General features: G+C 42.4%; 1 protein-coding gene across 3 annotated transcripts; it reads right to left on the bottom strand.

Moving 5' to 3' along the window:
• Nucleotides 1-149: 149 nt before the first annotated feature.
• ywhaq (tyrosine 3-monooxygenase/tryptophan 5-monooxygenase activation protein theta) lies at nucleotides 150-27,486 on the bottom strand. 3 transcript variants are annotated; one of them, XM_033021615.1, is made up of 6 exons: nucleotides 27,473-27,486; nucleotides 19,676-20,148; nucleotides 8,406-8,529; nucleotides 7,857-8,020; nucleotides 3,728-3,823; nucleotides 150-1,257 (listed from the first exon to the last, which is right to left on the bottom strand). In XM_033021615.1, exons 2-6 carry the CDS (start codon nucleotides 20,075-20,077, stop codon nucleotides 1,192-1,194), a joined length of 852 nt encoding a protein of 283 aa, XP_032877506.1. In that variant the 5' UTR covers nucleotides 20,078-20,148; nucleotides 27,473-27,486; the 3' UTR covers nucleotides 150-1,191. The 3 variants fall into 3 exon arrangements, with proteins under 3 accessions (XP_032877506.1, XP_032877504.1, XP_032877505.1); XM_033021613.1 differs by lacking the exon at nucleotides 27,473-27,486 and adding an exon at nucleotides 20,597-20,699 and having other exon boundaries at nucleotides 19,676-20,185; XM_033021614.1 differs by lacking the exon at nucleotides 27,473-27,486 and adding an exon at nucleotides 20,497-20,611 and having other exon boundaries at nucleotides 19,676-20,185.

Raw genomic sequence — 27,486 nt, 5'->3', positions numbered from 1 at the left:
TGCACATGAACAATACCCAAAAAACCTATAGATCTATATAATTTAAAAACCAACTTAATGGTTCAGTGATAAACTTTTAAACACTTCTAGATATTATTTTATAAATATCTTTCATTGCTGTTCAGGTAAGTAATTTACACAGTCGGTAAAATGGTCTATAAAATGTCATTTATTTTGTGTTACATTGGGCATTAACATTTTCACAGAGCCTTTGGGCATTATGATAAAATGACTAACAATTATACTGGTCCAAATCTCACTGAAAATTCCCTACATTTGCACAAACCTGCAAAGAAATAATGCTTTAAAAAATATTGGGCACAATCCAAAGTTATGTTTCCCATTCCAGTGTATCGAATGTCATGCATGTGACTTAATCATTTACAAGCATAATTCCAAACTTGAGCAGAAATGTGCTGTAACAGTACAGTGAAGTGAATATCCTATAGACATGGACAAGTGTACAATTATTATTATTATTATTATTATTATTTATTTTTTTTTAAAGGTGACAATCCACAAAATTCCAAAATCACAAGGTACATTTTTCAAAACCTGATTGTATTTTTAAATGTCTTCAGTATTATATGTATTTGCACAAAGTGACAATTATATAAGATCAGTCTTCCTACAGATTAATGACGTGTGCATTATACGTTTTGCTTTAACTACACCGGTTTTCAATTAATGATAGTTGTATATCAAGGAGAGTGAAAGAGTACTCAATGCACAAGGCAACTCCTGCAGAACTATAACCTGGTGAATACAGAAAGATGGTTGGAATATGGGAAGCAAGCAAAAAGATGTATTAGAGTAAAACCCAATTATGTCCAAGTGCAGCAAATTTCTATTAATTATGATCACAATACAAACGTTGCAAATAGTTGAAATATTAAACATTCTGTCCTCTATTTTATTTGGAGGTTACTCACATTATAAAGTTAAAACTATATACTCTTCTACAGCAGTAACTGCATACCAGGAAGGCAGACAACCATCAACACAACTCAAGGGATTGACTTCTTTTAAAGCAATGGCGTTTGTGTGTGTGTATATATATAAAGACTAAATTAGGGACTTTCCATACATAATCAGTACAGCACTGACAAGTTTGTTGCAAGAGGAATTTTTGAGTGGAGCAGTAAGGAATGGAGATGTGTAAAAACTTTGGGGATTAGACCCTGTGTGCATTTAATTTTCTCCAGGCTCGGCTGCAGCAGGTTCACTCTCATCTTGTGCACTCTCACTTGACCATAACTAGGAGAGAGGAAACAAAAATTTATTCTCATCTGTAGAACTAAAAATCAACACATTTAAAAAAAAAGAACTATAAACATTAAAATGGAATAACATCCAAACAGTCTTCCCTCAATATTAAATAACTGAGTATTAAAAACAATTTCTTACTGTACTTGGCAAAAATTATTTGTGGGCAACTCTGACAGATAATTGTTCCAAAATGGCATTTCATTATCAAAATAAATAATGACCTGTATCTGTTTATGTTCACCTTCCCTAACTTAATCTTAAGAACTTTCATGGCTATTGTTGCTTAAATCTCATAACCTATAAATTTATTTTATCCACAGGAACTAACAGTTCCAGTTTACCTTATCCACAGCTCAATTCTCTGTATTTTATAACAAGTAGACAAATGTCATTATGCATAGCCATGGAGACATGTGACATGCAAACAGCTCTTATGCCCATCCAGTACACAGCAACCATCATCCACCCATTATCACTAATTGTACACGAATCACATTTTTTATTCATCCCACATTCTCATCAACTCCCCCCTATTCTACCCACTCACTTATGCACTTAGGCAACATACTGGCCACCGTCTTTGGAAAGCGAGAGGAAACCAGAGCACCTGGTGGAAATTCATGGGGTCACAGGGAGAGCATGCAAACTCCTCATAGTCAGCACTCAAGGTCAGGAATGAACTCTGGTTACTGATATTGTGAGGTAGCAACTCAACTGTTCACGCCACTCCCAATGCTGTCCAGTTTGTAGTTTCCCCGTACCTTAAACTCCCAGTACACTTCACAATTATACGTATGTTCAGAAAACATCTGCAACAGTCTACTTGCATAATTTCTTATCCTCATCTACATTCAGTGTCAAAATTCCCAACCAATTTACCACTCTCCCAGTTCATCATTTCCCCAGTGCAGTTCCCACATCAATTTGAGATCACTTGGTACACACAGGCCATTCACTACAGTAAGATAAACCAAGCACATGATAAACCCATAATGTCCCCCCACTCTTGAGAATACCCATTTAATATTTCCAAGACTCATTTGGTACTGACTAATCTCCATTTTCTTATTAATGCTTTTGAATCACACACGTACCCATTTGCACGCCTCCAATGATTTCAGCCCCTTCCACATGCCTTAAATAAAATCACACCTATTCTTTGTGATTGTCACAATGATGCATGATCCCCGTTTCTCTTTGACCATGCTGCAACTTTTGATAGAACTGATTCTGCAACCTTCATGTAATATAAACTCTTCTAGACACAAGGAACTGCAAATTCTGGTTTACCAAAAAAGAGACAAAGTGCTTCAGTAACTCAGCAGATCAGGCAACATCTTTGGAGAACATGGCTCGGCAACCCACCCCGACCTACCAATGACTGTAGAGTCCCAACCTGAAATGTCACTTATCCAGGTTTTCCACAGATGCTACCAGACCCATCGATAAACTCTCTTTTATTGGCCATTTACCTCAATAGGGTTATTCCTCTCTAAACCAACCATTGCCTCAGGGATAGTTTCTTGTCCCTCTCTTCACCTTTGCCTTTGGGGTATCCCAGAATCCCCAAGGGGGGTTATTCTTGGCCCAGACCTTTTCCCTGTTCACATATTGCTGTGTATACATCAATAATTCGTAGTTCTTCTCTGCATCATTACTTGAAATGTCTGCGATGACACACAAAACTTCCTCCATCTCTACACTGGAGAAACTGAAGCTATGGTCCATATCTCCAGTGCAAGCCATTGATTCTGACTTCTTCCTTAGCCACCTCCTCAGATTTAAGCAGGCAGCAGCTAACTAGCGTTCTAATTCAAACAAGCTCTCCATTGCTCATCTCACCTCCATGTTAATACTCCCTCCAGCATTCTGGTGCAGGTTCACTGCTTCGTACAACCTTTAGCACTGCTTTTTACTCCTCCTTCAAGGCTAGGCCTCCTTGCTCCTCACTCACCATTTCGTGTTTGCTTTACTCAATGCCTCCATTCTTCTCATTTTCTCCGTAACCTCCCTAAGTTATCGTCATAACTGTCTCCAACCTTATGGGAACTCTCACTCTCCTCCCCAACTTCCTGCTCTATCCTTAAATGAGATCACAGCTGTTCTTTTATTTAAATATTACTTTCCTGCATGAACCCAGTGTCTATGTTCCCATAAAAGCTAGAAATGGATTGATTTTTAGCCAGTGATCAAACTTCCACATCCCTTTAGGCTAGTGAATTCCATTGATTAACCTCCGGATGACAAGTAATAGTGACATACTTGCTTAAGCAAATTGTTATAAAATGCATTCCACAAGTCATTCATTATACACCACATATCAGAATATTTTAAAAATACCATAATTTAGTTTATGGCCACAACAATGCATATCATAAAGCAGACATGTGCAACTGTAATCTCTTCTGTATTGAATTATACTCAAAAATTGCAACGGTAAAAGTCTAAAGTAACTTACTGTAAGATTGTCTCTTAGCAACTGCATAATGAGGGTACTGTCTTTGTAGTTATCATCTTGAAGAATATCCAGCTCATGAATAGCCTTCTCAAATGCCTAGTAAGCAACAGACAATTTGGAAATTAGAAAGAAGAGAACAATGTCAGAGGGTGGAAGTTTAAAAAACATCTTCTGCAGGCGTTGTCGAAATGATTAATTAATCTCCACAGGCTAGGAAGAACTGCAGACAATCTGATATTACCAGGACATGGCAGAACTCAAATCACGACTGGAACCATTCCTTATTTTAGCGTGATATCTAGTCCAGTGGAGCCAAAACCTTATTTATCGTACAGTCACGACTATGATCGTACATTTCAATACATGCCTGGCATCATTATCTAATCAATAAATGATTTTCAAAAATCAATGGCAATTACAGACAATAATAATTGGTTTAGAGATATAACATGGAAACAGGCCCGTTGGCCCACCACGTCCACGCCGACCATCGATCACCAGCTCACACTAGGTTATTCAACATTCTCATCCACTCCCTGCAGAATACGTGCAATTTTACAGAAGCCAAATAAATTATAAATCAGTCTTTGGGATGTGTGAGGAAATCATAGTATCTGGAGGGAACTTTTGCAGTCACAGGGATAATGTGCAAACTCCACACCTTCGAGGTCAAACTCCACACCCGAGGTCAAAAACGAACCCAGGTCTCTGGCGCTGTGAGGCAGCAGCTCTACCAACTGCACCACCCTATTAACAAAAAGGGCACCATATCCAAGATCTGGGACATAGGAGCTACAACCCATCTTCAGAATATCAAACAATAAGCACTGTTTAAATTGAAAAATTAGGAGCATATACATCCTCATCACTAGATATTCTTCAAGTCCTTTGCAACTTCGCCACAAGCAACTCTTGCTGATCCCAGGAGCCCACATGTCAATTCCATTCAGCAGTAGACATTGAGATTGACTTGTGGATTAATTAGTTAGAAAATATAGCAATCTCAATTGATCTTGAACATTTTGGTTTCGAGAAGCAGATATGGGTCTCCAGTCAATTAGGTGAGAATATGTCAATTTAACCAACGGGAACAATTAGCGCCCCTCAGGGATGGTATCAAAGCAAAAGATGATGCGTAAAAATTAGCCAGAAAAAGCAGCATACCAGAGGACTGGGAGAAATTCAGAGACCAGCAGAGGAGGACAAAGGGCTTAATTAGGAAAGGGAAAATAGATTATGAAAGAAAACTGGCTGGGAACATAAAAACTGACTGCAAAAGTTTTTATAGATATGTGAAGAGAAAGAGATTAGTTAAAACAAATGTAGGTCCCTTGCAGTCAGAAACAGATGAGTTGATCATGGGGAACAAGGATATGGCGGACAAATTGAATAACTACTTTGGTTCCGTCTTCACTAAGGAAGACATAAATAATCTGCCGGAAATAGCAGGGGACCGCGGGTCAAAGGAGATAGAGGAACTGAGTGAAATCCAGGTTAGTCGGGAAGTGGTGTTGGGTAAATTGAATGGATTAAAGGCCGATAAATCACCAGGACCAGATAGGCTGCATCCCAGAGTACTTAAGGAAGTAGCTCCAGAAATAGTGGATGCATTAGTGATAATTTTTCAAAACTCTTTAGATTCTGGAGTAGTTCCTGAGGATTGGAGGGTAGCAAACGTAACCCCACTTTTTAAGAAGGGAGGGAGAGAGAAAACGGGGAATTACAGACCAGTTAGTCTAACATCGGTAGTGGGGAAACTGCTAGAGTCAGTTATTAAAGATGGGATAGCAGCACATTTGGAAAGTGGTGAAATCATTGGACAAAGTCAGCATGGATTTACGAAAGGTAAATCATGTCTGACGAATCTTATAGAATTTTTCGAGGATGTAACTAGTAGAGTGGATAGGGGAGAACCAGTGGATGTGTTGTATCTGGACTTTCAGAAGGCTTTCGACAAGGTCCCACATAAGAGATTAGTATACAAACTTAAAGCACACGGTATTGGGGGTTCAGTATTGATGTGGATAGAGAACTGGCTGGCAAACAGGAAGCAAAGAGTAGGAGTAAACGGGTCCTTTTCACAATGGCAGGCATTGACTAGTGGGGTACCGCAAGGCTCAGTGCTGGGACCCCAGCTATTTACAATTTATATTAATGATCTGGATGAGGGAATTGAAGGCAACATCTCCAAGTTTGCGGATGACACTAAGCTGGGGGGCAGTGTTAGCTGTGAGGAGGATGCTAGGAGACTGCAAGGTGACTTGGATAGGCTGGGTGAGTGGGCAAATGTTTGGCAGATGCAGTATAATGTGGATAAATGTGAGGTTATCCACTTTGGTGGCAAAAACAGGAAAGCAGACTATTATCTAAATGGTGGCCGATTAGGAAAAGGGGAGATGCAGCGAGACCTGGGTGTCATGGTACACCAGTCATTGAAAGTATGCATGCAGGTGCAGCAGGCAGTGAAGAAAGCGAATGGTATGTTAGCTTTCATAGCAAAAGGATTTGAGTATAGGAGCAGGGAGGTTCTACTGCAGTTGTACAGGGTCTTGGTGAGACCACACCTGGAGTATTGCGTACAGTTTTGGTCTCCAAATCTGAGGAAGGACATTATAGCCATAGAGGGAGTGCAGAGAAGGTTCACCAGACTGATTTCTGGGATGTCAGGACTTTCATATGAAGAAAGACTGGATAGACTTGGCTTATACTCGCTAGAATTTAGGAGATTGAGAGGGGATCTTATAGAAACGTACAAAATTCTTATGGGGTTGGACAGGCTAGATGCAGGAAGATTGTTCCCGATGTTGGGGAAGTCCAGGACAAGGGGTCACAGCTTAAGGATAAGGGGGAAATCCTTTAGGACCGAGATGAGAAGAAACTTTTTCACACAGAGAGTGGTGAATCTCTGGAACTCTCTGCCACAGAGGGATAGTTGAGGCCAGTTCATTGGCTATTAAGAGGGAGTTAGATGTGGCCCTTGTGGCTAAAGGGATCAGGGGGTATGGAGAGAAGGCAGGTACGGGATACTGAGTTGGATGATCATCCATGATCATATTGAATGGCAGTGCAGGCTCGAAGGGCCGAATGGCCTACTCCTGCACCTATTTTCTATGTATCTATGCATCTTTAAAAAAATAATTTCAAAATGTTATTAACATTTTTTTTTTGCTTATGAACTGAATAGAATGGGCATACCATTTAATGCAGAGTAATATGACATGATAAATTTGACAACAATTTGAAAAATATACATAGTACAGGCATGGAGGGACCAGGGTATACAGGCACATAAATCATCAAGAGGTAGGGTATGTTAATTGGAGTATTGGGTCCAGTTTTTTTAGAAGGACAAAACTGCTAGAGTCCAAAGATTGGTGAGAATGGTTCCAAGCACAGAGGATTTCTTCTACAGGGATAGATGAAATCAGCCAGAGTTGTTGTTCTTGAAGCAAAGGATGAACGAAGATTGTAATAACTGATGCTTCAATTTTTGTTATTTGAGACAACCAAATTGCTAAATTAGAGATGGACTGCATCTAACTGCACCACCGCTTTAGTACACAAAAAAACATTGTGCAAAGTGATTTGTACCCTTAAAGATGGACACAAGTAGGTCCATTTCCAATCATATAGGTGACTCACTCAATTAGTGAAGCCTCAATCCACCTGCCTAGCTGCATTTATGAATATTAGGGATCGATGATTATTGCTTGAATCTCCAGCCTTTCTAGGACTTCCATATTTGAGAAAAGCTGACTGCTGACGTGCTTAAAAAGAACATTTCAAAACATGCAAATTACTCAATCTATGCCAAAAAAAATAATCAGGGAAACATTGTTACTACCTGGATTTCCATCCATTCAACTCACTTCTAAAGCTAAATTTGTTGATTAGTTGACCACCAGATGCAACTATGAACTACCTTTTTGGTTTCCACTGTTAACTTCTTCATATTAATAATGGACACTTTGACATTAAATCTAGACCCCAGGAACATATCAATTGCCTTCAAAGAACAAAAACAATTCCCGAGAAAACATTAACAATACTTGTCTGCATAGATATGACAATCTAAAGTTAAAATGTATTCCATCTAAATTCTTCAAAAATTAAAACATGTACAACTTACATCTTTTGCCAGCTTACAGGCACGTTCTGGACAGTTGAGAATTTCATAGTAAAACACAGAGAAATTAAGAGCAAGACCCAAACAGATTGGATGTGTTGATGGCAGACCATCACGGCTGATGTCAAAAGCTGCCTGATACGCTGTCTGCGAGTTTTCTATCGTTTCTACAAAAATAATGAGATGCTTAAATTGAAACTTAGTTTGTCATAGAAATGTTTTTTGTTGTTAATTCCGCAGTTACTATTGCAACATTGAAAAATGTAACGGAATACATTCAAGATGTTGAATGTCCATGTAAGAGATGCAACATTATATTATTAGTGTTGATTTTAAATATTGAACAACATAATTGTCACTGAAGTGCTCCATTATTTTCTGGGGCTCCTTCAGCTTATCATAATTTGTATTTAGACATGTTAAACTTGTGTTGAATTATTTGATGCAATATTTGTGCATTATAAACAAAATCATATTTCAGAGTAGACACATTAATTGTTTTGAGTTTTAAAAAAAAAATTAATTTTCTAAAGCAACAAAAACTGAGTTTACGTTTTCGGTCTTCTCCAGAAGCAACTTCAGCGAGGTACCGATAGTAATCGCCCTTCATTTTCAAGTAGAAGACTTTGCTCTCTGAGCAGGTGGTATTGGGAACCAAGTAAATGTCCAACAATCCCTAGAAGTAAAAGGAAAAAGTCAAATATCAAGCAAGTTCAGTGTCTAATTTAAAGTATGAATCCATTTCAGAAGTGCTACAAGTTCACATAGCCTATAATCTACATCTCCTGCAGTGGTTATGAAGAATGAACAGGCCAAAAAAAAAGAGAAACTCTGCTAGCCTACCAAGAACTAGCCGATTGATGCCTTAGTAGTTTCCATCACTCTTCAAGGATGTTCAAAAGACTCAATCCTCAAACAAAAGGAACTGCACTTGACAACCTAGGTTTTGGTTTAACTAAGTATTCCCCTGGTTCCAGATTCACAAGCGAAATCACCCTCTCCACGCCCACCACACCATTAACACTCCTCAGGATCTTGTTATGCTTCTACACTCCAGCAGAATAGGTTCCAACCTTTCCTTGTAACACAACCTGGTCATGCCAGGTATCAAACGAGTAAACCACTTGGTACACAAAAAAGCTGGAGAAACTCAGCGGGTGCAGCAGCATCTATGGAGCGAAGGAAATAGGCAACGTTTCGGGCCGAAACCCTTCTTCAGACTGATCGGGGGGGGGGGGGGGGGGGGGGGGGGGGATGGGAGGAGACAGCAGGGGGACTGAGGAAGGGGAGGAGATAGCAAGGACTAACAAAATTGGGAGAATTCGATGTTCATTCCCCCCGGATGCAGACTCCCCAAGCGGAATATGAGGTGCTGTCCCTCCAATTTCCGGTGCTGCTCGCTGTTGCCATGGAGGAGACCCAGGACAGAGAGGTCGGAGACAGTGGGAGGGGGAGTTGAAGTGCTGAGCCACCGGGAGGTCAGCTTGGTTATTGCAGACCGAGCGGAGGTGTTCGGCGAAACGATCGCCCAACCTCCGCTTGGTCTCACCGATATAGATCTGCTGACATCTAGAGCAGCGGATGCAATAGATGAGGTTGGAGGAGATGCAGGTAAACCTCTGTCGCATCTGGAACGACTGCTTGGGTCCTTGAACGGAGTCGAGGGGGGAGGTAAAGGGACAAGTGTTGCATCTCTTGCGGTTGCAAGGGAAAGTGCCCGGGGAGAGGGTGGTACGAGAGGGAAGGGAAGAATTGACAAGGGAGTTATGGAGGGAGCGGTCTTTGCGGAAGGCAGATATGGGGGGAGATGGGAAGATGTGAGTGGTGGGGTCACGTTGGAGGTGGCGAAACTGACGGAGGATTACTTTTTGTATGTGACGGCGGGTGGGGTGAAAGGTGAGGACTAGGGGGACTCTGTCCTTGTTGCGAGTGGGGGGGATGGGGAGAGAGAGCAGTGTTGCGGGGTATGGAAGAGACCCTGGTGCGAGCCTCATCTATGGTGGAGGTGGGGAACCCCCGTTCCCTGAATAATGAGGACATTTCAGATGTCCTGGTGTGGAACGCCTCATCCGTGGAGCAGATGCGGCGTAGACGGAGGAATTGGGAGTAGGGGATGGAGTCCTTACAGGAAGCAGGGTGGGAAGGAGTGTAGTCCAGATAGCCATGGGAGTCAGTGGGTTTATAGTGGATGTCGGTCAGAAGTCTATCACCTGCAATGGAGATAGTGAGGTCAAGGAATGGTAGGGAAGTGTCGGAAATGGTCCAGGTGTATTTGAGTGCTGGATGGAAGTTAGTGGTGAGTAAACCACTTAACCGTTTCAAATGCATGGATAATCCTTCTTCAGAGAGAAATACTGCAAACGGTACTCCAGACACTCCACAAAAGTTTATAATTGAACTATAACCTCCCTATTTTTGTATTAAAATCCGCTTTCTATTATTCCTCCCAAAATGGATGATTTTTCCATGTTATACTCCATTTCCCAGATCTTTGCCCACTAACAACCCAATTTTCCAAAGGCCCGGGTCTATCACAAGATCAAATAGGGGGTTTTGTTCCTATATTATTACTGATCACTCAATTTTCTTTGCTGGTTTTAACACTAGCTGATTCTGTTAATGAACTCACCACTCAATTACACTACCCAAACCTTGCAAAAATTACTAGGGTCACTCAAAGTAACAATAGAACATGCGCTCAACTCTTGTTCTCTCAAAATACTATTCAATCTTTACTCTTTATCTACCCTACCTTAAATACTTAAAAATGCTACTGCAATCACATCACAAAATCATCATCATCCTACTCTTTGTTCTATTATGTGGTTCTTTGGAACCACTAAACTTTTGCCAAAATGCATTCTTGACCACCACATAATGCATCCTCTCCCTCTCCTCCCTCTCCCCCCCCCCCCATTGATGTCTCCTACATAGATGCATGCTGAGGGATCCCACAGTTACACGGAAACACTGCAACTCTGTGTTGATCATCAGACAGATTGTCAACTATTAATTGTATTTCCAGATACTGGTGTCAATTTCAGTGTTATTTACTTCACCACACTAAAGTCCAAAATTTATCACCTCAATTCTTTTTTTTTTACATCTCCTATGTGTTTGGTGGGTTCCAGAACTTAACAATTCTAGCCAGACTGAAACAGCTTTTATATTGATGTTCATTCAGTTTACTCTGTAAATCCAGTTTTACACATTTAAATCTCTAAACCTATATCCAGATAAAAGGACCACAAGATCCAGCTTGCGGATTTACAACTGCCACCAGAACAAGAATGTATTTTCGTAAACCAGCATCTGCAGTGCCTTGTTTCTACCTTCTTGAAAAAAAACTTTATCTGCAATGCTTAATAAATGAACGAACTTTGTATCAGGTCATGATGCTCCAGAGGTTGGCGACAAGCAGTTAGCAGCAATATGCCTCCATATGCTTAAAATTGTGACATTATCCCAAAAATAGTAGATGGCACTAGACAATACCATTTAAGATGCAATAGGAATGTAACAAGTTAAATAAATGCAAAATCTACCCCACTTTGGAGAAATTAGAAACTAACCAAATAACTATGTTCCTGACAAAAAGCACAAGCGACAGGAAATGTTTTTTTTAAAGTTCAGCAGCACATAGGAAATCTAGAAAATTAGTTCACAGGAAAATTGGATTGTATGCAGTCATAATACCAAATACAAGACTTTCAACCAAACTGGACAAACCAAAGTAAATTATATTGGTCTGAAGAAGGGTTTCGGCCCGAAACGTCGCCTATTTCCTTCGCTCCATAGATGCTGCTGCACCCGCTGAGTTCCTCCAGCAATTTTGTGTACCTTAAATTATATTGGGTGATATTCTATATTTGTGAGCATGATTTTCCATTTAAATCTGACATACCGAAACATTTGAATTAGCAAACAGCAAAAAATCCCTGGCCCATAAAATAATTTTACTTGCAGAAAATCAGATCAGATCAGTGTAGTACACCACAATATAAGTTTGAAATATTTAGACTGGAGAGTGGTATAAAACTATAATTTGCAAAGCTAGATACTTTGGACTGCTACCAGCAAACAACTGACATTAATTTTAAACTTCTAATATATTCTGGTATTCTGGAAAAAAAAAGTAAAATAGTTGGCAACAAACACCATTATAGATGGCACAGTTACAAATGGAGATAGAAACATAGAACATAGAAATTAGGTGCAGGAGTAGGCCATTCAGCCCTTCGAGCCTGCACCGCCATTCAATATGATCATGGCTGATCATCCAACTCAGTATCCCGTACCTGCCTTCTCTCCATACCCTCTGATCCCCTTAGCCATAAGGGCCACATCTAACTCCCTCTTAAATATAGCCAATGAACTGGCCTCGACTACCCTCTGTGGCAGAGAGTTCCAGAGATTCACCACTCTCTGTGTGAAAAAAGTTCTTCTCATCTCGGTTTTAAAGGATTTCCCCCTTATCCTTAAGCTGTGACCCCTTGTCCTGGACTTCCCCAACATCGGGAGCAATCTTCCTGCATCTAGCCTGTCCAACCCCTTAAGAATTTTGCAAGTTTCTATAAGATCCCCTCTCAATCTCCTAAATTCTAGTGAGTATAAACCAAGTCTATCCAGTCTTTCTTCATAAGACAGTCCTGACATCCCAGGAATCAGTCTGGTGAACCTTCTCTGCACTCCCTCTATGGCAATAATGTCTTTCCTCAGATTAGGAGACCAAAACTGTACGCAATACTCCAGGTGTGGTCTCACCAAGACCCTGTACAACTGCAGTAGAACCTCCCTGCTCCTATACTCAAATCCTTTTGCTATGAAAGCTAACATACCATTCGCTTTCTTCACTGCCTGCTGCACCTGCATGCCCACTTTCAATGACTGGTGTACCATGACACCCAGGTCTCGCTGCATCTCCCCTTTTCCTAGTCGGCCACCATTTAGATAATAGGCCACCATTTAGATAATTGTTCATGGATTGACATTTAGAGATGTTCATGGATTGACATGTTTAAATGGGAATTTAGTCCCAAGGAGGGACAGTGACAAAAATCATGAAGTGCACTGTGGAACTGAGTATATTATAGGAGAGAAAAGTGCTTCGTTACCAAATTAGCAAACAATTTAATTAAGGATATTTACCCCACCTTTCCCCTCTCAAACACAATTTTTTTCATGGCTGTTGAACTCTAATTATTGAATAATTAGTGCTTGCACAATGAACATGACTGAAATAATGAGAGCAAATAAAAATAAAGAAAAATTATGAAACTGTAAATACTGTAAATCTGAAATAAAACAGTACGAAAATAGTTCTTGCACCGATGCTGCCTGAACTGCTGAAACAGAACATTTCAAAGATCCTACTTCAGAACTGGAAAAAAAAATGGTGCCAACTTTGTGTGGACAAGCTTTCTATGTTGCATCTTCCAAGCATTGCTCTTGTAGACAGTCACCAATGTCTTTGAAGATCGACAAATGGACTGGTGCAGTTCTCCGACTTTCATGAGCAAATGCAATGCAAAAGACGCATCAGTTCTACAATCTCATAAATGATAAGCTGAACTGATCCCCAGGTTGACTGAGACATTGGGAAAAGATTAAATTTAAAAATAAGTGATTTTCCAAAGCAACTTATGTGGTTCTCTTATTACCAACCAAAATGATGTTGTAGTCAATTCGGCCTGCGTAATACCGTTGATGTTCCCCAATTCATCATTCCCGTTTTATCCAACCAGCATTATAAACAAACGTGTTATAACAGAACTAGTTGTATAAATCATTACAAAGCTAAGCATTGTCAAAGAAAGCAACAGTAATTCAAAGTAGAACAAATAATTTTTTTAAATTTAGGATGGTGTGGGGGGAGGGATGGGACACTGGACAAAAAGATTGAGTGACTTGTTATTTACAAGAGGAGAGGTGGAATTTATGCAGTTTTTTTTTAACTTCTTCAGAATATTCAACCCCTACATGACAAATATACTTAAAGCAGGGAACAATAGATCCTGCACAACATGGAAAATGATTGGTTGGGGAGTAAGAATGAGAAGTGTCACAAGCTGGTGGTAAAGCACATGATAAACCAGAATGCCAGAGCAAAGTGGCCATACCATCTTTTTTTTGCTTCCATTTCTTATGTTATTTAACAAGGAAATGTTTTTTTTTTTTAAATCATGATAGTATCTGAGGGGGGAAATTGTGGCCAACAGTATATTTTTAAACATAACATTCTGCATCAGAAATTAACTACAGTTTTCATACACTAAAGAAATTAAGTAAGAAAGCAGAGGATAAGTTAGCTTAGTAGACATTTGCTTTGGCCTCTTCAACACATACAAATGATAAAGTCAGCTTTGCTGAACAGCCACCAGATGTAACAATCCGTCCATGCAAAATGGATTTACAGTTCAAAAATCGACACTTCCTTCACACCAACAGTGGAATTTAAAAAAACTTGCAACAGAGAACTTGTGTACTAAAAGGAATTTGCAGGGTCTGCAGCACCTCCCAGTGACGGATGCAACTGTGTTCACAGGCACACATTGTTCACCCAGCACTCAAACTATAACTCCTTCATTTAATCTATTAAGTATGGCATTGCTTTCTCAACTTATTTACCTAACTTTTTGAAATTGGATTTCCAAGAAATTGCCTCAAAAACACTCTCATGAAAAACACCTATTTTTCATGATATTTCCTCGACACCAGGCAACTATCGAAATTAAATTCCAGTAATTTTAGGATTTACATTTCTATTTTGGGTTATTATCTATATCTCAAGTAAATATAGAATTCAAGCAATGTCACATTCATTCAATCTGTAGTGCTGCCCTTGAACTCATACCTCATAATTCTTCACTGCAGGCCAGAGCACATTCAGAATTATTGCTTTTGTTTAAAACTGCAACTTCTCAAATATTGATGCCAAAATCCATCTGGCAGTTTATTCAATTCCTTCATCTCATTAATATATGCTTGCAAATGCTTCCAGCTTCTGAAGAATTAACTATATCTCCTAATTTGATAACATAATTCAGACAGCTCCAAGGGCATATCTTGCCATGTGTGCACAATTGGTCATTAACTAAATAGAGTGGCAGCTACCCAGACAATGTTCCCTATTCTATTTGTCTCCCCAATGTAAACCAGCCTGCTACTTTACTTTTAAAATACATCTATCTTTTCAATTCCTGCACTACACCTCTTCTCGACAATGCCTATTTACCTAATAACTAATATATTTTTTAATCCATGTTGCCCACTTTCAGGTGTATTTCATCAAATTTAGATAACTTCACTCTTGAAATTTCAACAAACTTACTGCAACACTGGTCCAAGCCAGCTCCCAGTGAAGTCATCCCCTTTTATATCCCTGCAACTCATTCTTTTTCTTACCTATCAAATTCCCTTGTATTACACCTAGAGCTGGGCCAATCTAGCGTGGCTAATGTACCAAAGGTGCATCTTTGGTATGCAGGAGGAAACTGGATCTAATGGAAGTTATGCAGAGATTAAACTCCACACAGTCCATGTGTTGGGTTGTTGAAGCTGTGAAGTAGCAGCAATTTCAAACCATTTCCATGGCAAATCTTAAGCCTAATGAACCATAAGCGATTAGAATGAGTCCCATACTCATTTGAAAAAATGAACACTGCAATGACCACATTCCAGACCCTTTGGCATAAATGTTATTCAATAAAATACCAACATAGAATTTCTACCCTCAAATCTGTCCGGTTCCAAGGAAGACGTCCCACAGGCTGGTGCATTTTTAACTGCTTTTTCATTTGTCACCCACCCATCAAAATATCACTCATAATTATCATAGTACTACGTGAAGATGGGTCTTGATCCAAAATGTCACCCATTCCTTCTCGCTAGAGATGCTTGCCCTGCTGAGTTACTCCAGCATGTTGTCTATAATAGAAACATAGAAAATAGGTGCAGTAGGCCATTCGGCCCTTCGAGCCTGCACCGCCATTCAATATGATCATGGCTGATCATCCAACTCAGTATCCTGTACCTGCCTTCTCTCCATACCCCCTGATCCCTTTAGCCACAAGGGCCACATCTAACTCCCTCTTAAATATAGCCAACGAACTGGCCTCAACTACCTTCTGCGGGAGAGAATTCCAGAGATTCACCACTCTCTGTGAAAAAAGTTTTCCTCATCTCGGTCCTAAAAGATTTCCCCCTTATCCTTAAACTGTGACCCCTTGTTCTGGACTTCCCCAACATCGGGAACAATCTTCCTGCATCTAGCCTGTCCAACCCCTTAAGAATTTTGTAAGTTTCTATAAGATCCCCCTCAAATCTTCTAAATTATAGCGAGTACAAACCGAGTCTATCCAGTCTTTCTTCATATGAAAGTCCTGACATCCCAGGAATCAGTCTGGTGAACCTTCTCTGTACTCCCTCTATGGCAAGAATGTCTTTCCTCAGATTAGGAGACCAAAACTGTACGCAATACTCCAGGTGTGGTCTCACCAAGACCCTGTACAACTGCAGTAGAACCTCCCTGCTCCTATATTCAAATCCTTTTGCTATGAATGCTAACATACCATTCGCCTTCTTCACTGCCTGCTGTGAATATTGCTCACCTCAAGCTCAAATCCCTTGAACATTAATTTCAGGTTTATTCAATAAAGACCAGTACATTTAATCAATCCAACTTTGACTAGGAATATTCTCCAGTTCCTTATAACATTTTAACCTTATACTGAGGGCAAACATTACTATGTTTGTCCTCAGTATGGGAGAAGATAGTGATGTCAACTGCAAAAGACACCCAAAGCCGTATTGCAGATTGGTGCTGAGTCAGCAATTCAATTTGGAAGCTAGTAGTAACCAGAGACAGAAGGCTGGGGCAAAAACCATTTAATACTATGTTACAACCCAGTCGGTAGCATCCCTTGCTTTCATTGAAACATCCAAAAATAGTTTATTAGATTACCAACCAATTCCATCTGCCACACTAAAGCAATATACATCTAACTGAAGGAGGCTCTCAACAGGGGCAGGGCCAATATTGAAAAATAAAAAGCAGGAGGAAGTTGCAAAGCCACAATTTCCACTACATTTAAACCGGCTGATCACAGGAACCCCAACAGGAATTTATACCGACAAACAGAATGAACCCCATTTAGAATTGCTTGCTAATATATATATATATATAATATATATTATATTATTTTGATATTTATTTAGTAAAACTCTCATCTTGTTAGTTTACGTGCGCAAGATCCCAAAATCCCACCAAAACGGTACACGATAGCGCTACAATTTTTGGCCTGTGATGTAAATGAAGCAAGTTTCATTCAGATTGATGGTATATTTTACAAGTCATCGACATTTTAAACTTTACAAAAATCACTTTTCCACTTGCCCTGCCGTCAGCCACGCTCGACATCACAATTGGATCCTGAATCTCATTTACATACAAAAAAAACGCGATTTCCCCCAAAATGGTCAGTTTTAATCAAATTCTTCCATTTTCATTAAATAACATTGTTTTTTGGTTATTTTAAAGAAAAATCACGATTTTAATTGTGGTGGGGTGGGATGGGGGTGAGGAGTGTGGGAGCAGGGGGATAGAGGAAAAGGGGGGTAGGGAGGGGAAAGTGGGGGAGGTGAGGGAGCGTGGGAGAGGAGGGGGGGGGGGGATACAGGGAGAGGAGGGGGAGGAACAGAGTGGGGGGGGGGATAGAGAGAGAGGAGGTCAGTGGGGGAGGTGAGGAGAGAGAGTGGGATAGGGGGGAGGTGAGGAATGGGGGAGCAGGAATATAGAGGGAGAGGAGGGGTGTAGGGAGGGGTTATGGAGGGAGGGAGGGAGTGACTGAGGGTAGGGGAAAGGAGAAGGAGGGAGTGGGGGAGGGGAAAGAAGAGGCGGGGAAGGGAGGGAGTGCTGCGGGATGAGGGGGAAAGGAGGAGGATAGGGGTAGGAAGAGGGATGGCGAGGCGCAGTTTTAGGGAGGATTGCCATGACCCACGTCACAACGGGGATCTCTGGCATCACAATGGGAAACCCTCAGACGCGTCTGCGCAGTTGGGGGCTATGGGTCAGTGGTGGAATATTGCCTTGGGGGACAGGCCCAACGGGTACGCACCTGGTCTAGTGGATGTTAAAAATGAAAAACTTAAGATCATATATTTTGAGAACTTCAACAAAGGAAATCAAGAAAAAGATCATACAATGTGACGTCCAAAGAAGCTTCTCGACCCGAAACGTTGCCTATTCCTTCCATAGATGCTGCCTCACCCGCTGAGTTTCTCCAGCATTTTTGTCTACCTTCGATCTTTCCAGCATCTGCAGTTCCTTCTTAAATACAATGTGACAGATGTCCCAAGCATGGGTGAAAATGAAAATTTGCAAGTACAGAGGTGTCTGAGAACTTCAGCCTCAGGCTTTTACTGAACAAGACCTTTGATGATCATTTGTGAGAAACACAGATTTCAATCCAGAAAAAACACCAAGCAATTGTGTTTATTTAAAGTGATTTTCCGAAGCATTCTACTCATATTATACAATTTCAATATTTTCAGCTTAGAATAAAGAAATTCTCAATTGATTTTATGAAAATGATTAATTAAAATTAGCAAAATTAAGTCAGATTTATAACCTTCATAATTATTACGAACAAAGCAAATGTTGGCTGCAACAGCAAGATATGAAAAAACTGATGTGATAGTATATGATTCACACCAAGTCGCCCCACCCAGCATGCACACCCAAGCTAAACTTAAAACCATGACAAAATGCGACAAGTCAACAGTCATAGCCATGAACTCACTGATTTGACACATTATTAATTAGGAACAGCCGATTAGGAATTTAATTATGTGACACTTTTCGATATGTGTATGTGCGCGCGCAGGCGTGCGGGCGGGGGTGGGGGAGAGAGAAAGGAGGTGGGAGAGAAAGGAGGTGGAGAATTTTCAACAGAAAAAAACCCACGCTCAAAATGGGAATAATTTTCCACCACATTAAGCAATCACGTTTAAAAGGTGGCCATTATTGCCTTGAAAATTAAACGCCTTAAAAATGCTTTCAGCCCACAATCTTTAACGAACAGAGCTCCCATTTCAGAAAAGATACCAAATCAGATAGGATGGCTCCATGCGAATTTTATGCATTATTCCATACTGACCAGGCCCAAAAATCTAAAAAGTAAAATTCCCCAGTTAAAAAAAATCAAATCCATTTGCAAGTATCCATCGCAGTTAGTGTAAACAGCAAATGCGTCTCTCCAGTACAGAATCAACGAAACAGACGTTTTCAAAGCTATGTGCAGAAAACTGGTGCACGGGCAACCAGCTAAATATTACAAACTTGAACTTAAAACCCATATTAGATGGTTAATGACGAAATATAAAATATCAGATTTGTTCAAGAACGGCTTATTCTACCACTGATCAGCTATGGCCAAAAATCAGCATTCAGATTCATAATTAATCTTTGGAAACGTCACTCCACTAATGGTTACAATATTACATTTCGACTGGATGTTACTTTAAATGAATCAAGCTTATCATAACCACATAACCAGTAATCTGAAGGACTGGGTCAAATCTCTTCTTTTCACGTGTGCACAAGTTCGCAGCGTACTAACAATGTTAAGTGTCGCCAGAACCAGATTTCATATTTAAAATATTGCTAAAGCAAACACTTCACGAAAGACGCCTGACCGAAAATTGCACAAAATTGCGCTTAATTTGTTTTGCTTTTTTTTTTTTTTAATAATTTAATTTACAATTGTTGCAAGGCGAACGCAACCTCTGATTAAGGCTTCCCCCGTCCTTTGTGCGGCTCTTACCAAGACGTCGCCGCAGATTTCACGGAGCTCCCCCTCTACTTTCTCCCGGTAGCTTTTGATCAGCTGCAATTTCTTCTCGTCGCTGTCGTTTTTCTGCTCGATGCTGGAGATAACCCTCCACGCCGAGCGGCGGGCGCCCACGACATTCTTGTAAGCAACCGACAGCAGGTTCCTCTCCTCGATGCTGAGCCCGGAGCCTTGCTCGGTCACCTTTTTCATAGCAGCGGCCATGTCATCGTACCTCTCGGCCTGCTCGGCCAGCTTGGCTCTCTGCACCTGCTCTGCATTCTCGGGGTTGGTGGGGGGCGATTTCTCTGGCGCCTCAGCCTGCTTGACGTTCTCCGGGGTGTTGTTGGTCTGCTCGGCCGGTTTCTCTTGCTTCACCTGCTCTGTGTTCTCCATGCTTCTGTCGGCTGGTCTCTCTCTCTCTGTGGGCTCTGCTGCTGTGCCTTCGTTACACCGAGGGCTGGGCTACTGCTCACTCCGCCTTCCAGTCAAAAGGTATGCAGGCTGTTGAGAAAAAGAGGAAATTGATTCTCATTAAAAAAAACAATGTGTCGGTGAGAGTTTGATAGGTGGGCGCCGAGCGAGAGACCAGGGCGAGAGGGTGGATGCCTTAAAGAAGAGTCTTATCTACATCCGCTTGCTTTGCCTCCACAACCGATCTCAGGCAGAGAGGCGCGGATCCACTTCGTGCAAAGTACAAACAAGGGAACATGGCGGATTTTTTTTTTTTTATCCAAAAAAATCTTTAAAATTAAGCTAACCCCCTCAGCCCTGCGGGCAGATTAAATGTGTTTTGACTTGAAGGCATTGTTCACCCTTTAATTATTTTACAAACGGCCCCACGCTCTCTCTCTTATTTTTGCTTGCCACGCGTAGAGAGTGGTGGTTATCACGGCAGATTCCCCAACAACAAACCTGGCTCGGGCTTCTATCTCCTCAAATGGATCAACTTTGGCCGGAGGAAGACCGGAGGTGGGGGCGGGCCTTCGCTGCGTGACGGACGGGTGGGCGTGGCCGGACTACACCCTCCCCCTGAGCTCGCTTCCGCCATGACTGACAGGCCGCTTGACTAATGAGCCGCAGGCGTGGCTGCCGGCCCGGGGATCTCAGCCAATCAGCTGCGGCTGTGGAAGGGAGGGCGGGCGCTCGGGCCCGCTCTGACAGGCCGGCCGCGCCACGGGGTTTCCTCCAATGAGACGCAGGGGGAGATGACGTCACGGTTACCGTGGCGACGGCGGACGGGCGGAGAGCAGAGGAATGGCAAGGGCGTGGCGGGCGGGACGCTTCATGTCGGCGCTGCAGCTTTGCTCTCAATGGCGACCAGTCGAAGCAATGAGGCAAATGCGCTTGGTGCGCTTGACTCAGACACTCACAACTTTGTCTCAGAACCAACTGCATCCACGCACAATAAATTACACCCCCAAGGCCATAATAACATTAGACAGCGAACACTGATGTGAAACTCAGCAAGATGGAAGATGGACACACAATGATATGACGGAGCGTCTCAGACAGGGAAAAAAAATCAAGTTTCTGCTGTTGATGTTAAATATATTAGATGCTTAGAATGTTCATATTAGTGGTTGGGGGAAATAAAATATCTATTGATTCATTTCATGCCATGTATAATAAAGCTAAGGGATTAAAACGCCAGGCAATAAAATAATTACCAGCGTCAGGCAAACCAAAGATGGACAAGTCTCTTGCACCAAAGGGCCTTGTAATAAGTGGCTGCAGAGATAATGCTTGCGATCTTCTGAAACCTCAAGTTATGACCCACCCCACAGATACTAAAACCATAAATCAAATGTCTCAAACGTAGCTAACTGTAGGCCACTTGGCATGACATCATTGGGAAAATGAAATAAAAATACAAAATGCTGAAAACATGCAGTATCTGTGGGAAAATAAATAGAAGTAAGTTTTCAGGTCAAAGATCCATCCTCAGACTTGACCTAAACTGTTAACTCAACCTCTTTTCATGGATGATGCTGAAATTGCTGAGGGCATTTTAGCATTTGTGCTTTTTGTTCAGATTCAATGGCCATTAGAAGAACAAATATGCCAGGAGATTTGAGTTGAGTTTGAGTTTAGTTTATTGTCACGTGTACCGAGGTACAGTAAAAATATTTTGTTGCGTGCTAACCAGTCAGCGGCAAGGCAATACATGATTACAATTGAGCCATTCACAGTGTACACAGATACATGATAAACAGGCAGGCAGCTGCAGGATTATTAGGGTTGTCATAGTAGGGGATTTTAACTTTCCCAATATAGACTGGCATGGGGTTAGACAGGGTGGAACTTGTCAAATGTGTTCAGGCAATATGCAGTGGGCCCTACATGAGAGAGGGCAAAGCTTGATTTCTTTTAAAATGGGAAGGGCAAGTGACTAATCTATCCATGGGCGAGCCTTCTGGGACCAGTGACCAGTTTTCTATTAGCTTTAAAATAGTACTAGACTAATTGGGACCCGTTGGATCCCAGTCACATGGGAGGGCTGGTCCCCACAACGCAACCCATTCCCCAACGTAATATTCCACCACTCACCTGTTCCCCCGATGCAACCCGTTCCCCCAAAGCAATATTCCACCACTCAGGGGAGGGGGGTGTGGGGGAGGGGGGAAAGGGGGGTGTGGGGGAAGGTAGGGGGAGGGGGGACTCGCACTCTGCTCAACGTAATGCGAGTTGAGCAGAGGAGCGTTGGGGGAACACTCACCTGTTCCCCCAACGCAATATTCCACCACTCAGGGGAGGGTTTGTGGGGGAGGGGGTGGGGAAAGGTGGGGTGTGGGAAAGAGGGGGGTGGGAAAAGGGGGGGTGTGGGGAAAGAGGGATGGGGAGGAGGGGGGGCTCGCACTCTGCTCACCCCACACCTTCAGATTTCGGCCTCATGCAGCAGATCCCGGTCCCACTCTGGCTTCACTCAGAGGCTTCCGGTTCAACTCAGCAGCTTCCGGCTGTTCGCCGCAGAAGCAGCCCGCGAGCTGCTGACACTCCGCAAGCTGCTCAACACCCTGGGCCCCTTCAGCTTTTTATTCTCCTCGCTGCGTTATTGACAGCGGGTTCCGGAAGGGGCGGTTTTTACGATTTTTAAATCTTCATAACCTTTGTACTATTTCACCGATATATTTATTTATCACAAATAATACTTATTTGACGCAGCAGAGGAGAATGGTGAGTAAGGTGGCAAAAAATCATAGCGCTATGGGGGATCGTTTTTGTGTAAATTTAATTACAACGCATACGTGGTCAAGATGAGAGCTTTAGTAATAGGGTGGGTGGGTAGGTAGGTGGGTAGGTAGGTAGGTAGGTAGGTAGGTGGCAAAATAAATCTGGAAAGTGGGATGCTTTTAAAAGTGTGATGACAAGAATTCTGCGCATGCATGTTCCTGTTGGAGTGAAGAGCAAGGCAGGGGGAGTACGGAACCTTGGTTGATAAGAGAAATTGAGGATCTGGTCAGGAAAAAGGAGGCATGGGGCAGGTATAGACAGCTGGGATCAAACATATCCATGGAGGAATTTCAGGAATTGAGGAGCATACTTAAGAAAACAATCAGGAGGGCAAAAGTAGGCAGGAGATAGCTCTGGCAGTTAGTATTATGGAAAATCCAAAGAGATTTTATGGACATTATGGGAAACAGGGTAACTACAGAAGGAATAGGACCTCTCAGAAACTAAAGCCGCCATCCTTATGTGGAGCTGCAGGAAATGGGCAAGGTCCTCAATGAGTACTTCTCTCTTTTTACTCTCTTGGGGAAAGTCATGAAGACTGGGGGACTTGAGATGTTAATGGTCATGTTATGAGGATAGTACATAATATGGTTCAGGAGGTGCTGGATCTCCCAAGGCATATGAAGATACATCAATCTCCTGGGCCTGATTGCAAATATTCAAGAATACTGAGGGGAGCTAGAGAAGAAAATCCAGGAGCCCTGGCTGAGATATATGAATCATCAGGTTCAGATGAAGTGCCGAAAGATTGGAGGGTAGCTAATGTTGTGCCTTAAAACTATAGTCCAGTGACCTAACATCTGTGGTAGGAAAGTTACTGAAAATGATTCAGAGGAATAAGATATTTTTGCACTAGGATAGTCGGGCTGATTAGGGATAGTCAGCATGGTTTTTTTTGTACGTGGGAGATCATGTCTTGCGAATCTGATTGAGTTTTTGAAGAGGTAAACTAAAAGGTTGTTGAGGGCAAAGCCTTAGATGTTGGCTGTATAGATTTCAGCAAAGCATTTGACAAGGTTTGGCAAGGTAGGCTGTTCTAGAAGGTTAGATCGCATGGGATCCAGGGAGAGCCAGCTGACTAAATAGAGAATTGACTTCATGGAAAAAGGCAGACGGTGATGGTGGGACGTTTTATTTTGGACTGGATGCCACTGACTAGTTGTGTGCCATGACTGAGGTTTATATTAACAATTTGGATGAGAATGTAAAAGGCATGATGAGTAAGTTTTCAGATGACGTTAAAGTGGTAGCATCATAGATAGCAAAGATGGTTATCAAAAATTACACCGCGATCACAATTAGGTGCCCAAGTGGGCTGAGGAATGGTTAATGGAATCAAATGCAGTTAAGTGCAAGGTGTTCAATTTTTGGAAGTGAAACCAGGGCAGGACCTTCACAGTAAATGGCAGGACCCTGGAGAGTGCTGTAGAGCAGAGAGTTTTAAGAGTGCAGGTACATAGTTCCCTGAAAGTGACATCACAGGTAGATAGGGTGGTCAAGAAAGCTTTCAGTACATAGGCCTTCATCAATTAGTGTATTGAGTACAGAAGTTGGGATGTTATGTTACAGCTGTACAAGACGTTGGTGAGGCATATTTGGAGTATTTCGTTCAGTTTTGGTCACCCTGCTGAAGGAAGAATGTTAAACTGGAAAGAGTACAGAGATTTACAAGGATGTTGCCAGGACATGAGTGCCTGAACTATTGCAAGAGGTTGGACAGGCTAGCTTCATTCACGGGGAGCTAAGGGGTGATGTTATGGAGATGTATAAGATCATAAGGGGAATATTAAGGGTAAATGTTCAGTCTTTTACCCAGAGTAGAGGAATCAAGAATCAAATGAATACGTTTGAGGTGAGAGAGACAAAATTTAATAGGAAACTGAGGGGCAACTTTTTAATACAGAGAGTGGTGGGTATATGGAACGAGTTGCCAGAGGAGGAAATTGAGGCCGGTACAATAACAATATTTAAATGGAAAGGAAAGATTTAGAGGGATATGGAAATTGAGGCCGGTACAATAACAATATTTACATGATAAGGAAAAGTTTAGAGGGATATGGGACAACTGTGGATGGGGCATCTTGGTTGGCATGGAGAAATTGGGCTGAAGGGCCTGTTTCCAGGCAGTATGATTCTATTTAAGCACAAAATGCAAGTAATTAAATGCAGTTTCAATACTTACTATTCCATTGTTTGCTTTAATATTGAAAGGAGAGGCATCAAGATAGAACCGGCGGCGGACAAAAGCAAAGATCGATGCCGTTGAGTGGACTGGTGGCTCACCTCCTGCACCCTCAGAGGCACTCTGGCTCGGCGGCGGGAGACGCCCGATGCACGTTAACGGGCCGGTGTCGAGGTGTCATCAGGGTAGTCAAGCCGGCGAAGTGGGCCTCTGGAGGCCCTGAAGGAGCCTGGGACCGGTAGATCAGGAGCCACCACAAGTGGCCGAGCACATGGTATTGACGCAGCTTGCAGAGGTAGAGTAGCATGGAGCAGCAGTGCAGCAGTGGAGGACATCAAAACAACGCCTGGCCAGGCCAATCTCTGCGACTCTGAGTCAGTGATGCTGCCAGGACAATGGGCCTTTATGGCCGAGTTAAGACTCTAACATTTTAAAAAGATTTTGGACTTGATGAGTTGCCGCCTAAAACATGGCAACTCTTGTGCACGGGCTCTGAGTGGTCTACAATCTTGCACTTTTATACTTAGTATGATTGTGCCTAATGTATAGCAGGGTTGTCACTGAACTGTTGACAACAAAAATAATTTCATTGTACTTGGGTACACGTGACAATAAAGTACTATTGACTCATTGATTGGTGGTTCTGTAGAATTATATTGTTATAATGAAAGCACATCTCCTCTGAATATTCAAACATCTTTTTGTGATCCAAACACCCAAAACAGCTGTCTTCTACCATTGTCTTGAGGCATGGCTCTATGGAAGCACACGCACCCCAAATATTTAATTGACTTAACAAATATGTCTATAACCGTGCTAAGTGGCAGGATGGCCAGTTTAGAATTCCTCCCATCATTTCAACCTGGGGATTTCAATGTAGCTTAATGAACATTGTAATATACAACGGGGCAAAACTCAGGATGTCCCAATCATAATGGTTGGTTTCAGTGCTCGTAAAGCATTGGTGAATGTTACATTACTTAACAACATATCTTTTAATTTGAATAAATTGTCTTGTCAAGTACCAAAGCATATCTAAATAGTTGTAAAGCTGTGTTTTTTTTCACTGGTTGCTACCTACCAATTAAAGTTACAGAAGCATCTCTAATAGTAATGTAATTCAGCAGGTCAGGCAGCATCCCCGGAGAACATGGTTAGGTGACATTTCAGGTTGAGACCCTTCTTCTGACCCGAAAAGTCACCTTTCCATGTTCCCCAGAGATGCTGCCTGACCTGCTGAGTTACTCCAGTACTTTGTGTCCTTTTGTTTATTAAGCAGCTTCTTTGTTTCTACTCTAATACTAAATGTAATGGGAATGCTGTTCCTCACCCCACTCAAGTTACTTTATAGCACAGAAGAAAAATGGAAGTACAGGTGCACAACCTTTTATCCGAAAGCCTTGGGACCAGACACTTTTCGTAATTCGGAATTTGTCGGCCTTCGGAATGGAAATTTTTTTGCGTAGATTTTAATGGCTGGCTCAGTGGTAGAGTGCTCGGCTCATATCCGCAAGGTCGCGAGTTTGCGCCTTGATCCCGGCAGTTCCTCGGTCGCGAGTTTGAGTCTTCAATGTAGTTTTTTCTTGCAGAATAAATGTCTGTGTGAAATGCAGTGTGTTGAATGAATTCCTGAATTTGTAAATGTGACCGCAGCATTGAATCACCTCTCGCACTCATGTCACCCTAGCGGGGCTACATGCCCTTAGGCGGCCTAAGGCGACATTTTCACACTCTTATATCCGTGTGCAGCAGAGGCGACGTGCATTTGGCGCCAAACGTGAGCTTTGGTGAGCTTTGGTGTGCAGACGACATCCTGGAAAAAATGTCCGGTTTCTTCCAGGTAGGCGATATACCCTCCCGGGCAATATACCCTCCACTTCTCTTTTATGAAGTTGATTTAGTTCCCCTTTCTTCCAGGGCCGACCGGAGGTTCCGCTGTCACCTCTGCGGGCCGCCCTCGGTGAACGTCCTGTCTCCCTGTCCCTGGGATAGTAGGGGGCGATCAAACGGCATAATACCCCCCTCCCCCTCCAACTCCAGAGGAATCCGCTCCCCGATGGGCCGTTACGGCGACAAGTGGCAGTTCGCCCACAGCCCGAGCTGCGCGACCCCAAGAACAAAACGTACCTTGCACACCATCAGCTTCTGCCCATACGGGGAGCGTGTTCCTCTGGAGCTGGAGCGGGGCTGGGCTGGAGTTGCTGATCTGGGATCTCCGTGCTTGCAGTGGGCCTGGTGGTCGGTGTCCCGATGAGGGGGCACAGCTCGGGCTGTGGGCGAACTGCCACTTGTCGCCGTAGCGGCCCATCGGGGAGCGGCTTCTGGTGGTCCTGACGTCTCCGGCCAGTTTGCAGTTTTCCTCTGGAGTTGGAACGGGGCTGGGCTGCTG

The sequence above is a fragment of the Amblyraja radiata genome, chromosome 5 (assembly GCF_010909765.2).
Source record: "Amblyraja radiata isolate CabotCenter1 chromosome 5, sAmbRad1.1.pri, whole genome shotgun sequence".
Taxonomy (NCBI): Eukaryota; Metazoa; Chordata; class Chondrichthyes; order Rajiformes; family Rajidae; genus Amblyraja; species Amblyraja radiata.
Note: the sequence above shows the minus strand (reverse complement) of the source record. Positions and strands in the feature narration are given on the sequence as shown.

Coding starts and splice junctions, on each gene's coding strand:
- ywhaq (XM_033021615.1), bottom strand. CDS start 20,077: ATGGAGAACACAGAGCAGGTGAAGCAAGAGAAACCGGCCGAGCAGACC. Junction 8,530..19,675: donor AAATCTGCGGCGACGTCTTG/GTAAGAGCCGCA, acceptor TTTTACTTCTAG/GGATTGTTGGACATTTACTT. Junction 1,258..3,727: donor TGCTAAGAGACAATCTTACA/GTAAGTTACTTT, acceptor CCTCTCTCCTAG/TTATGGTCAAGTGAGAGTGC.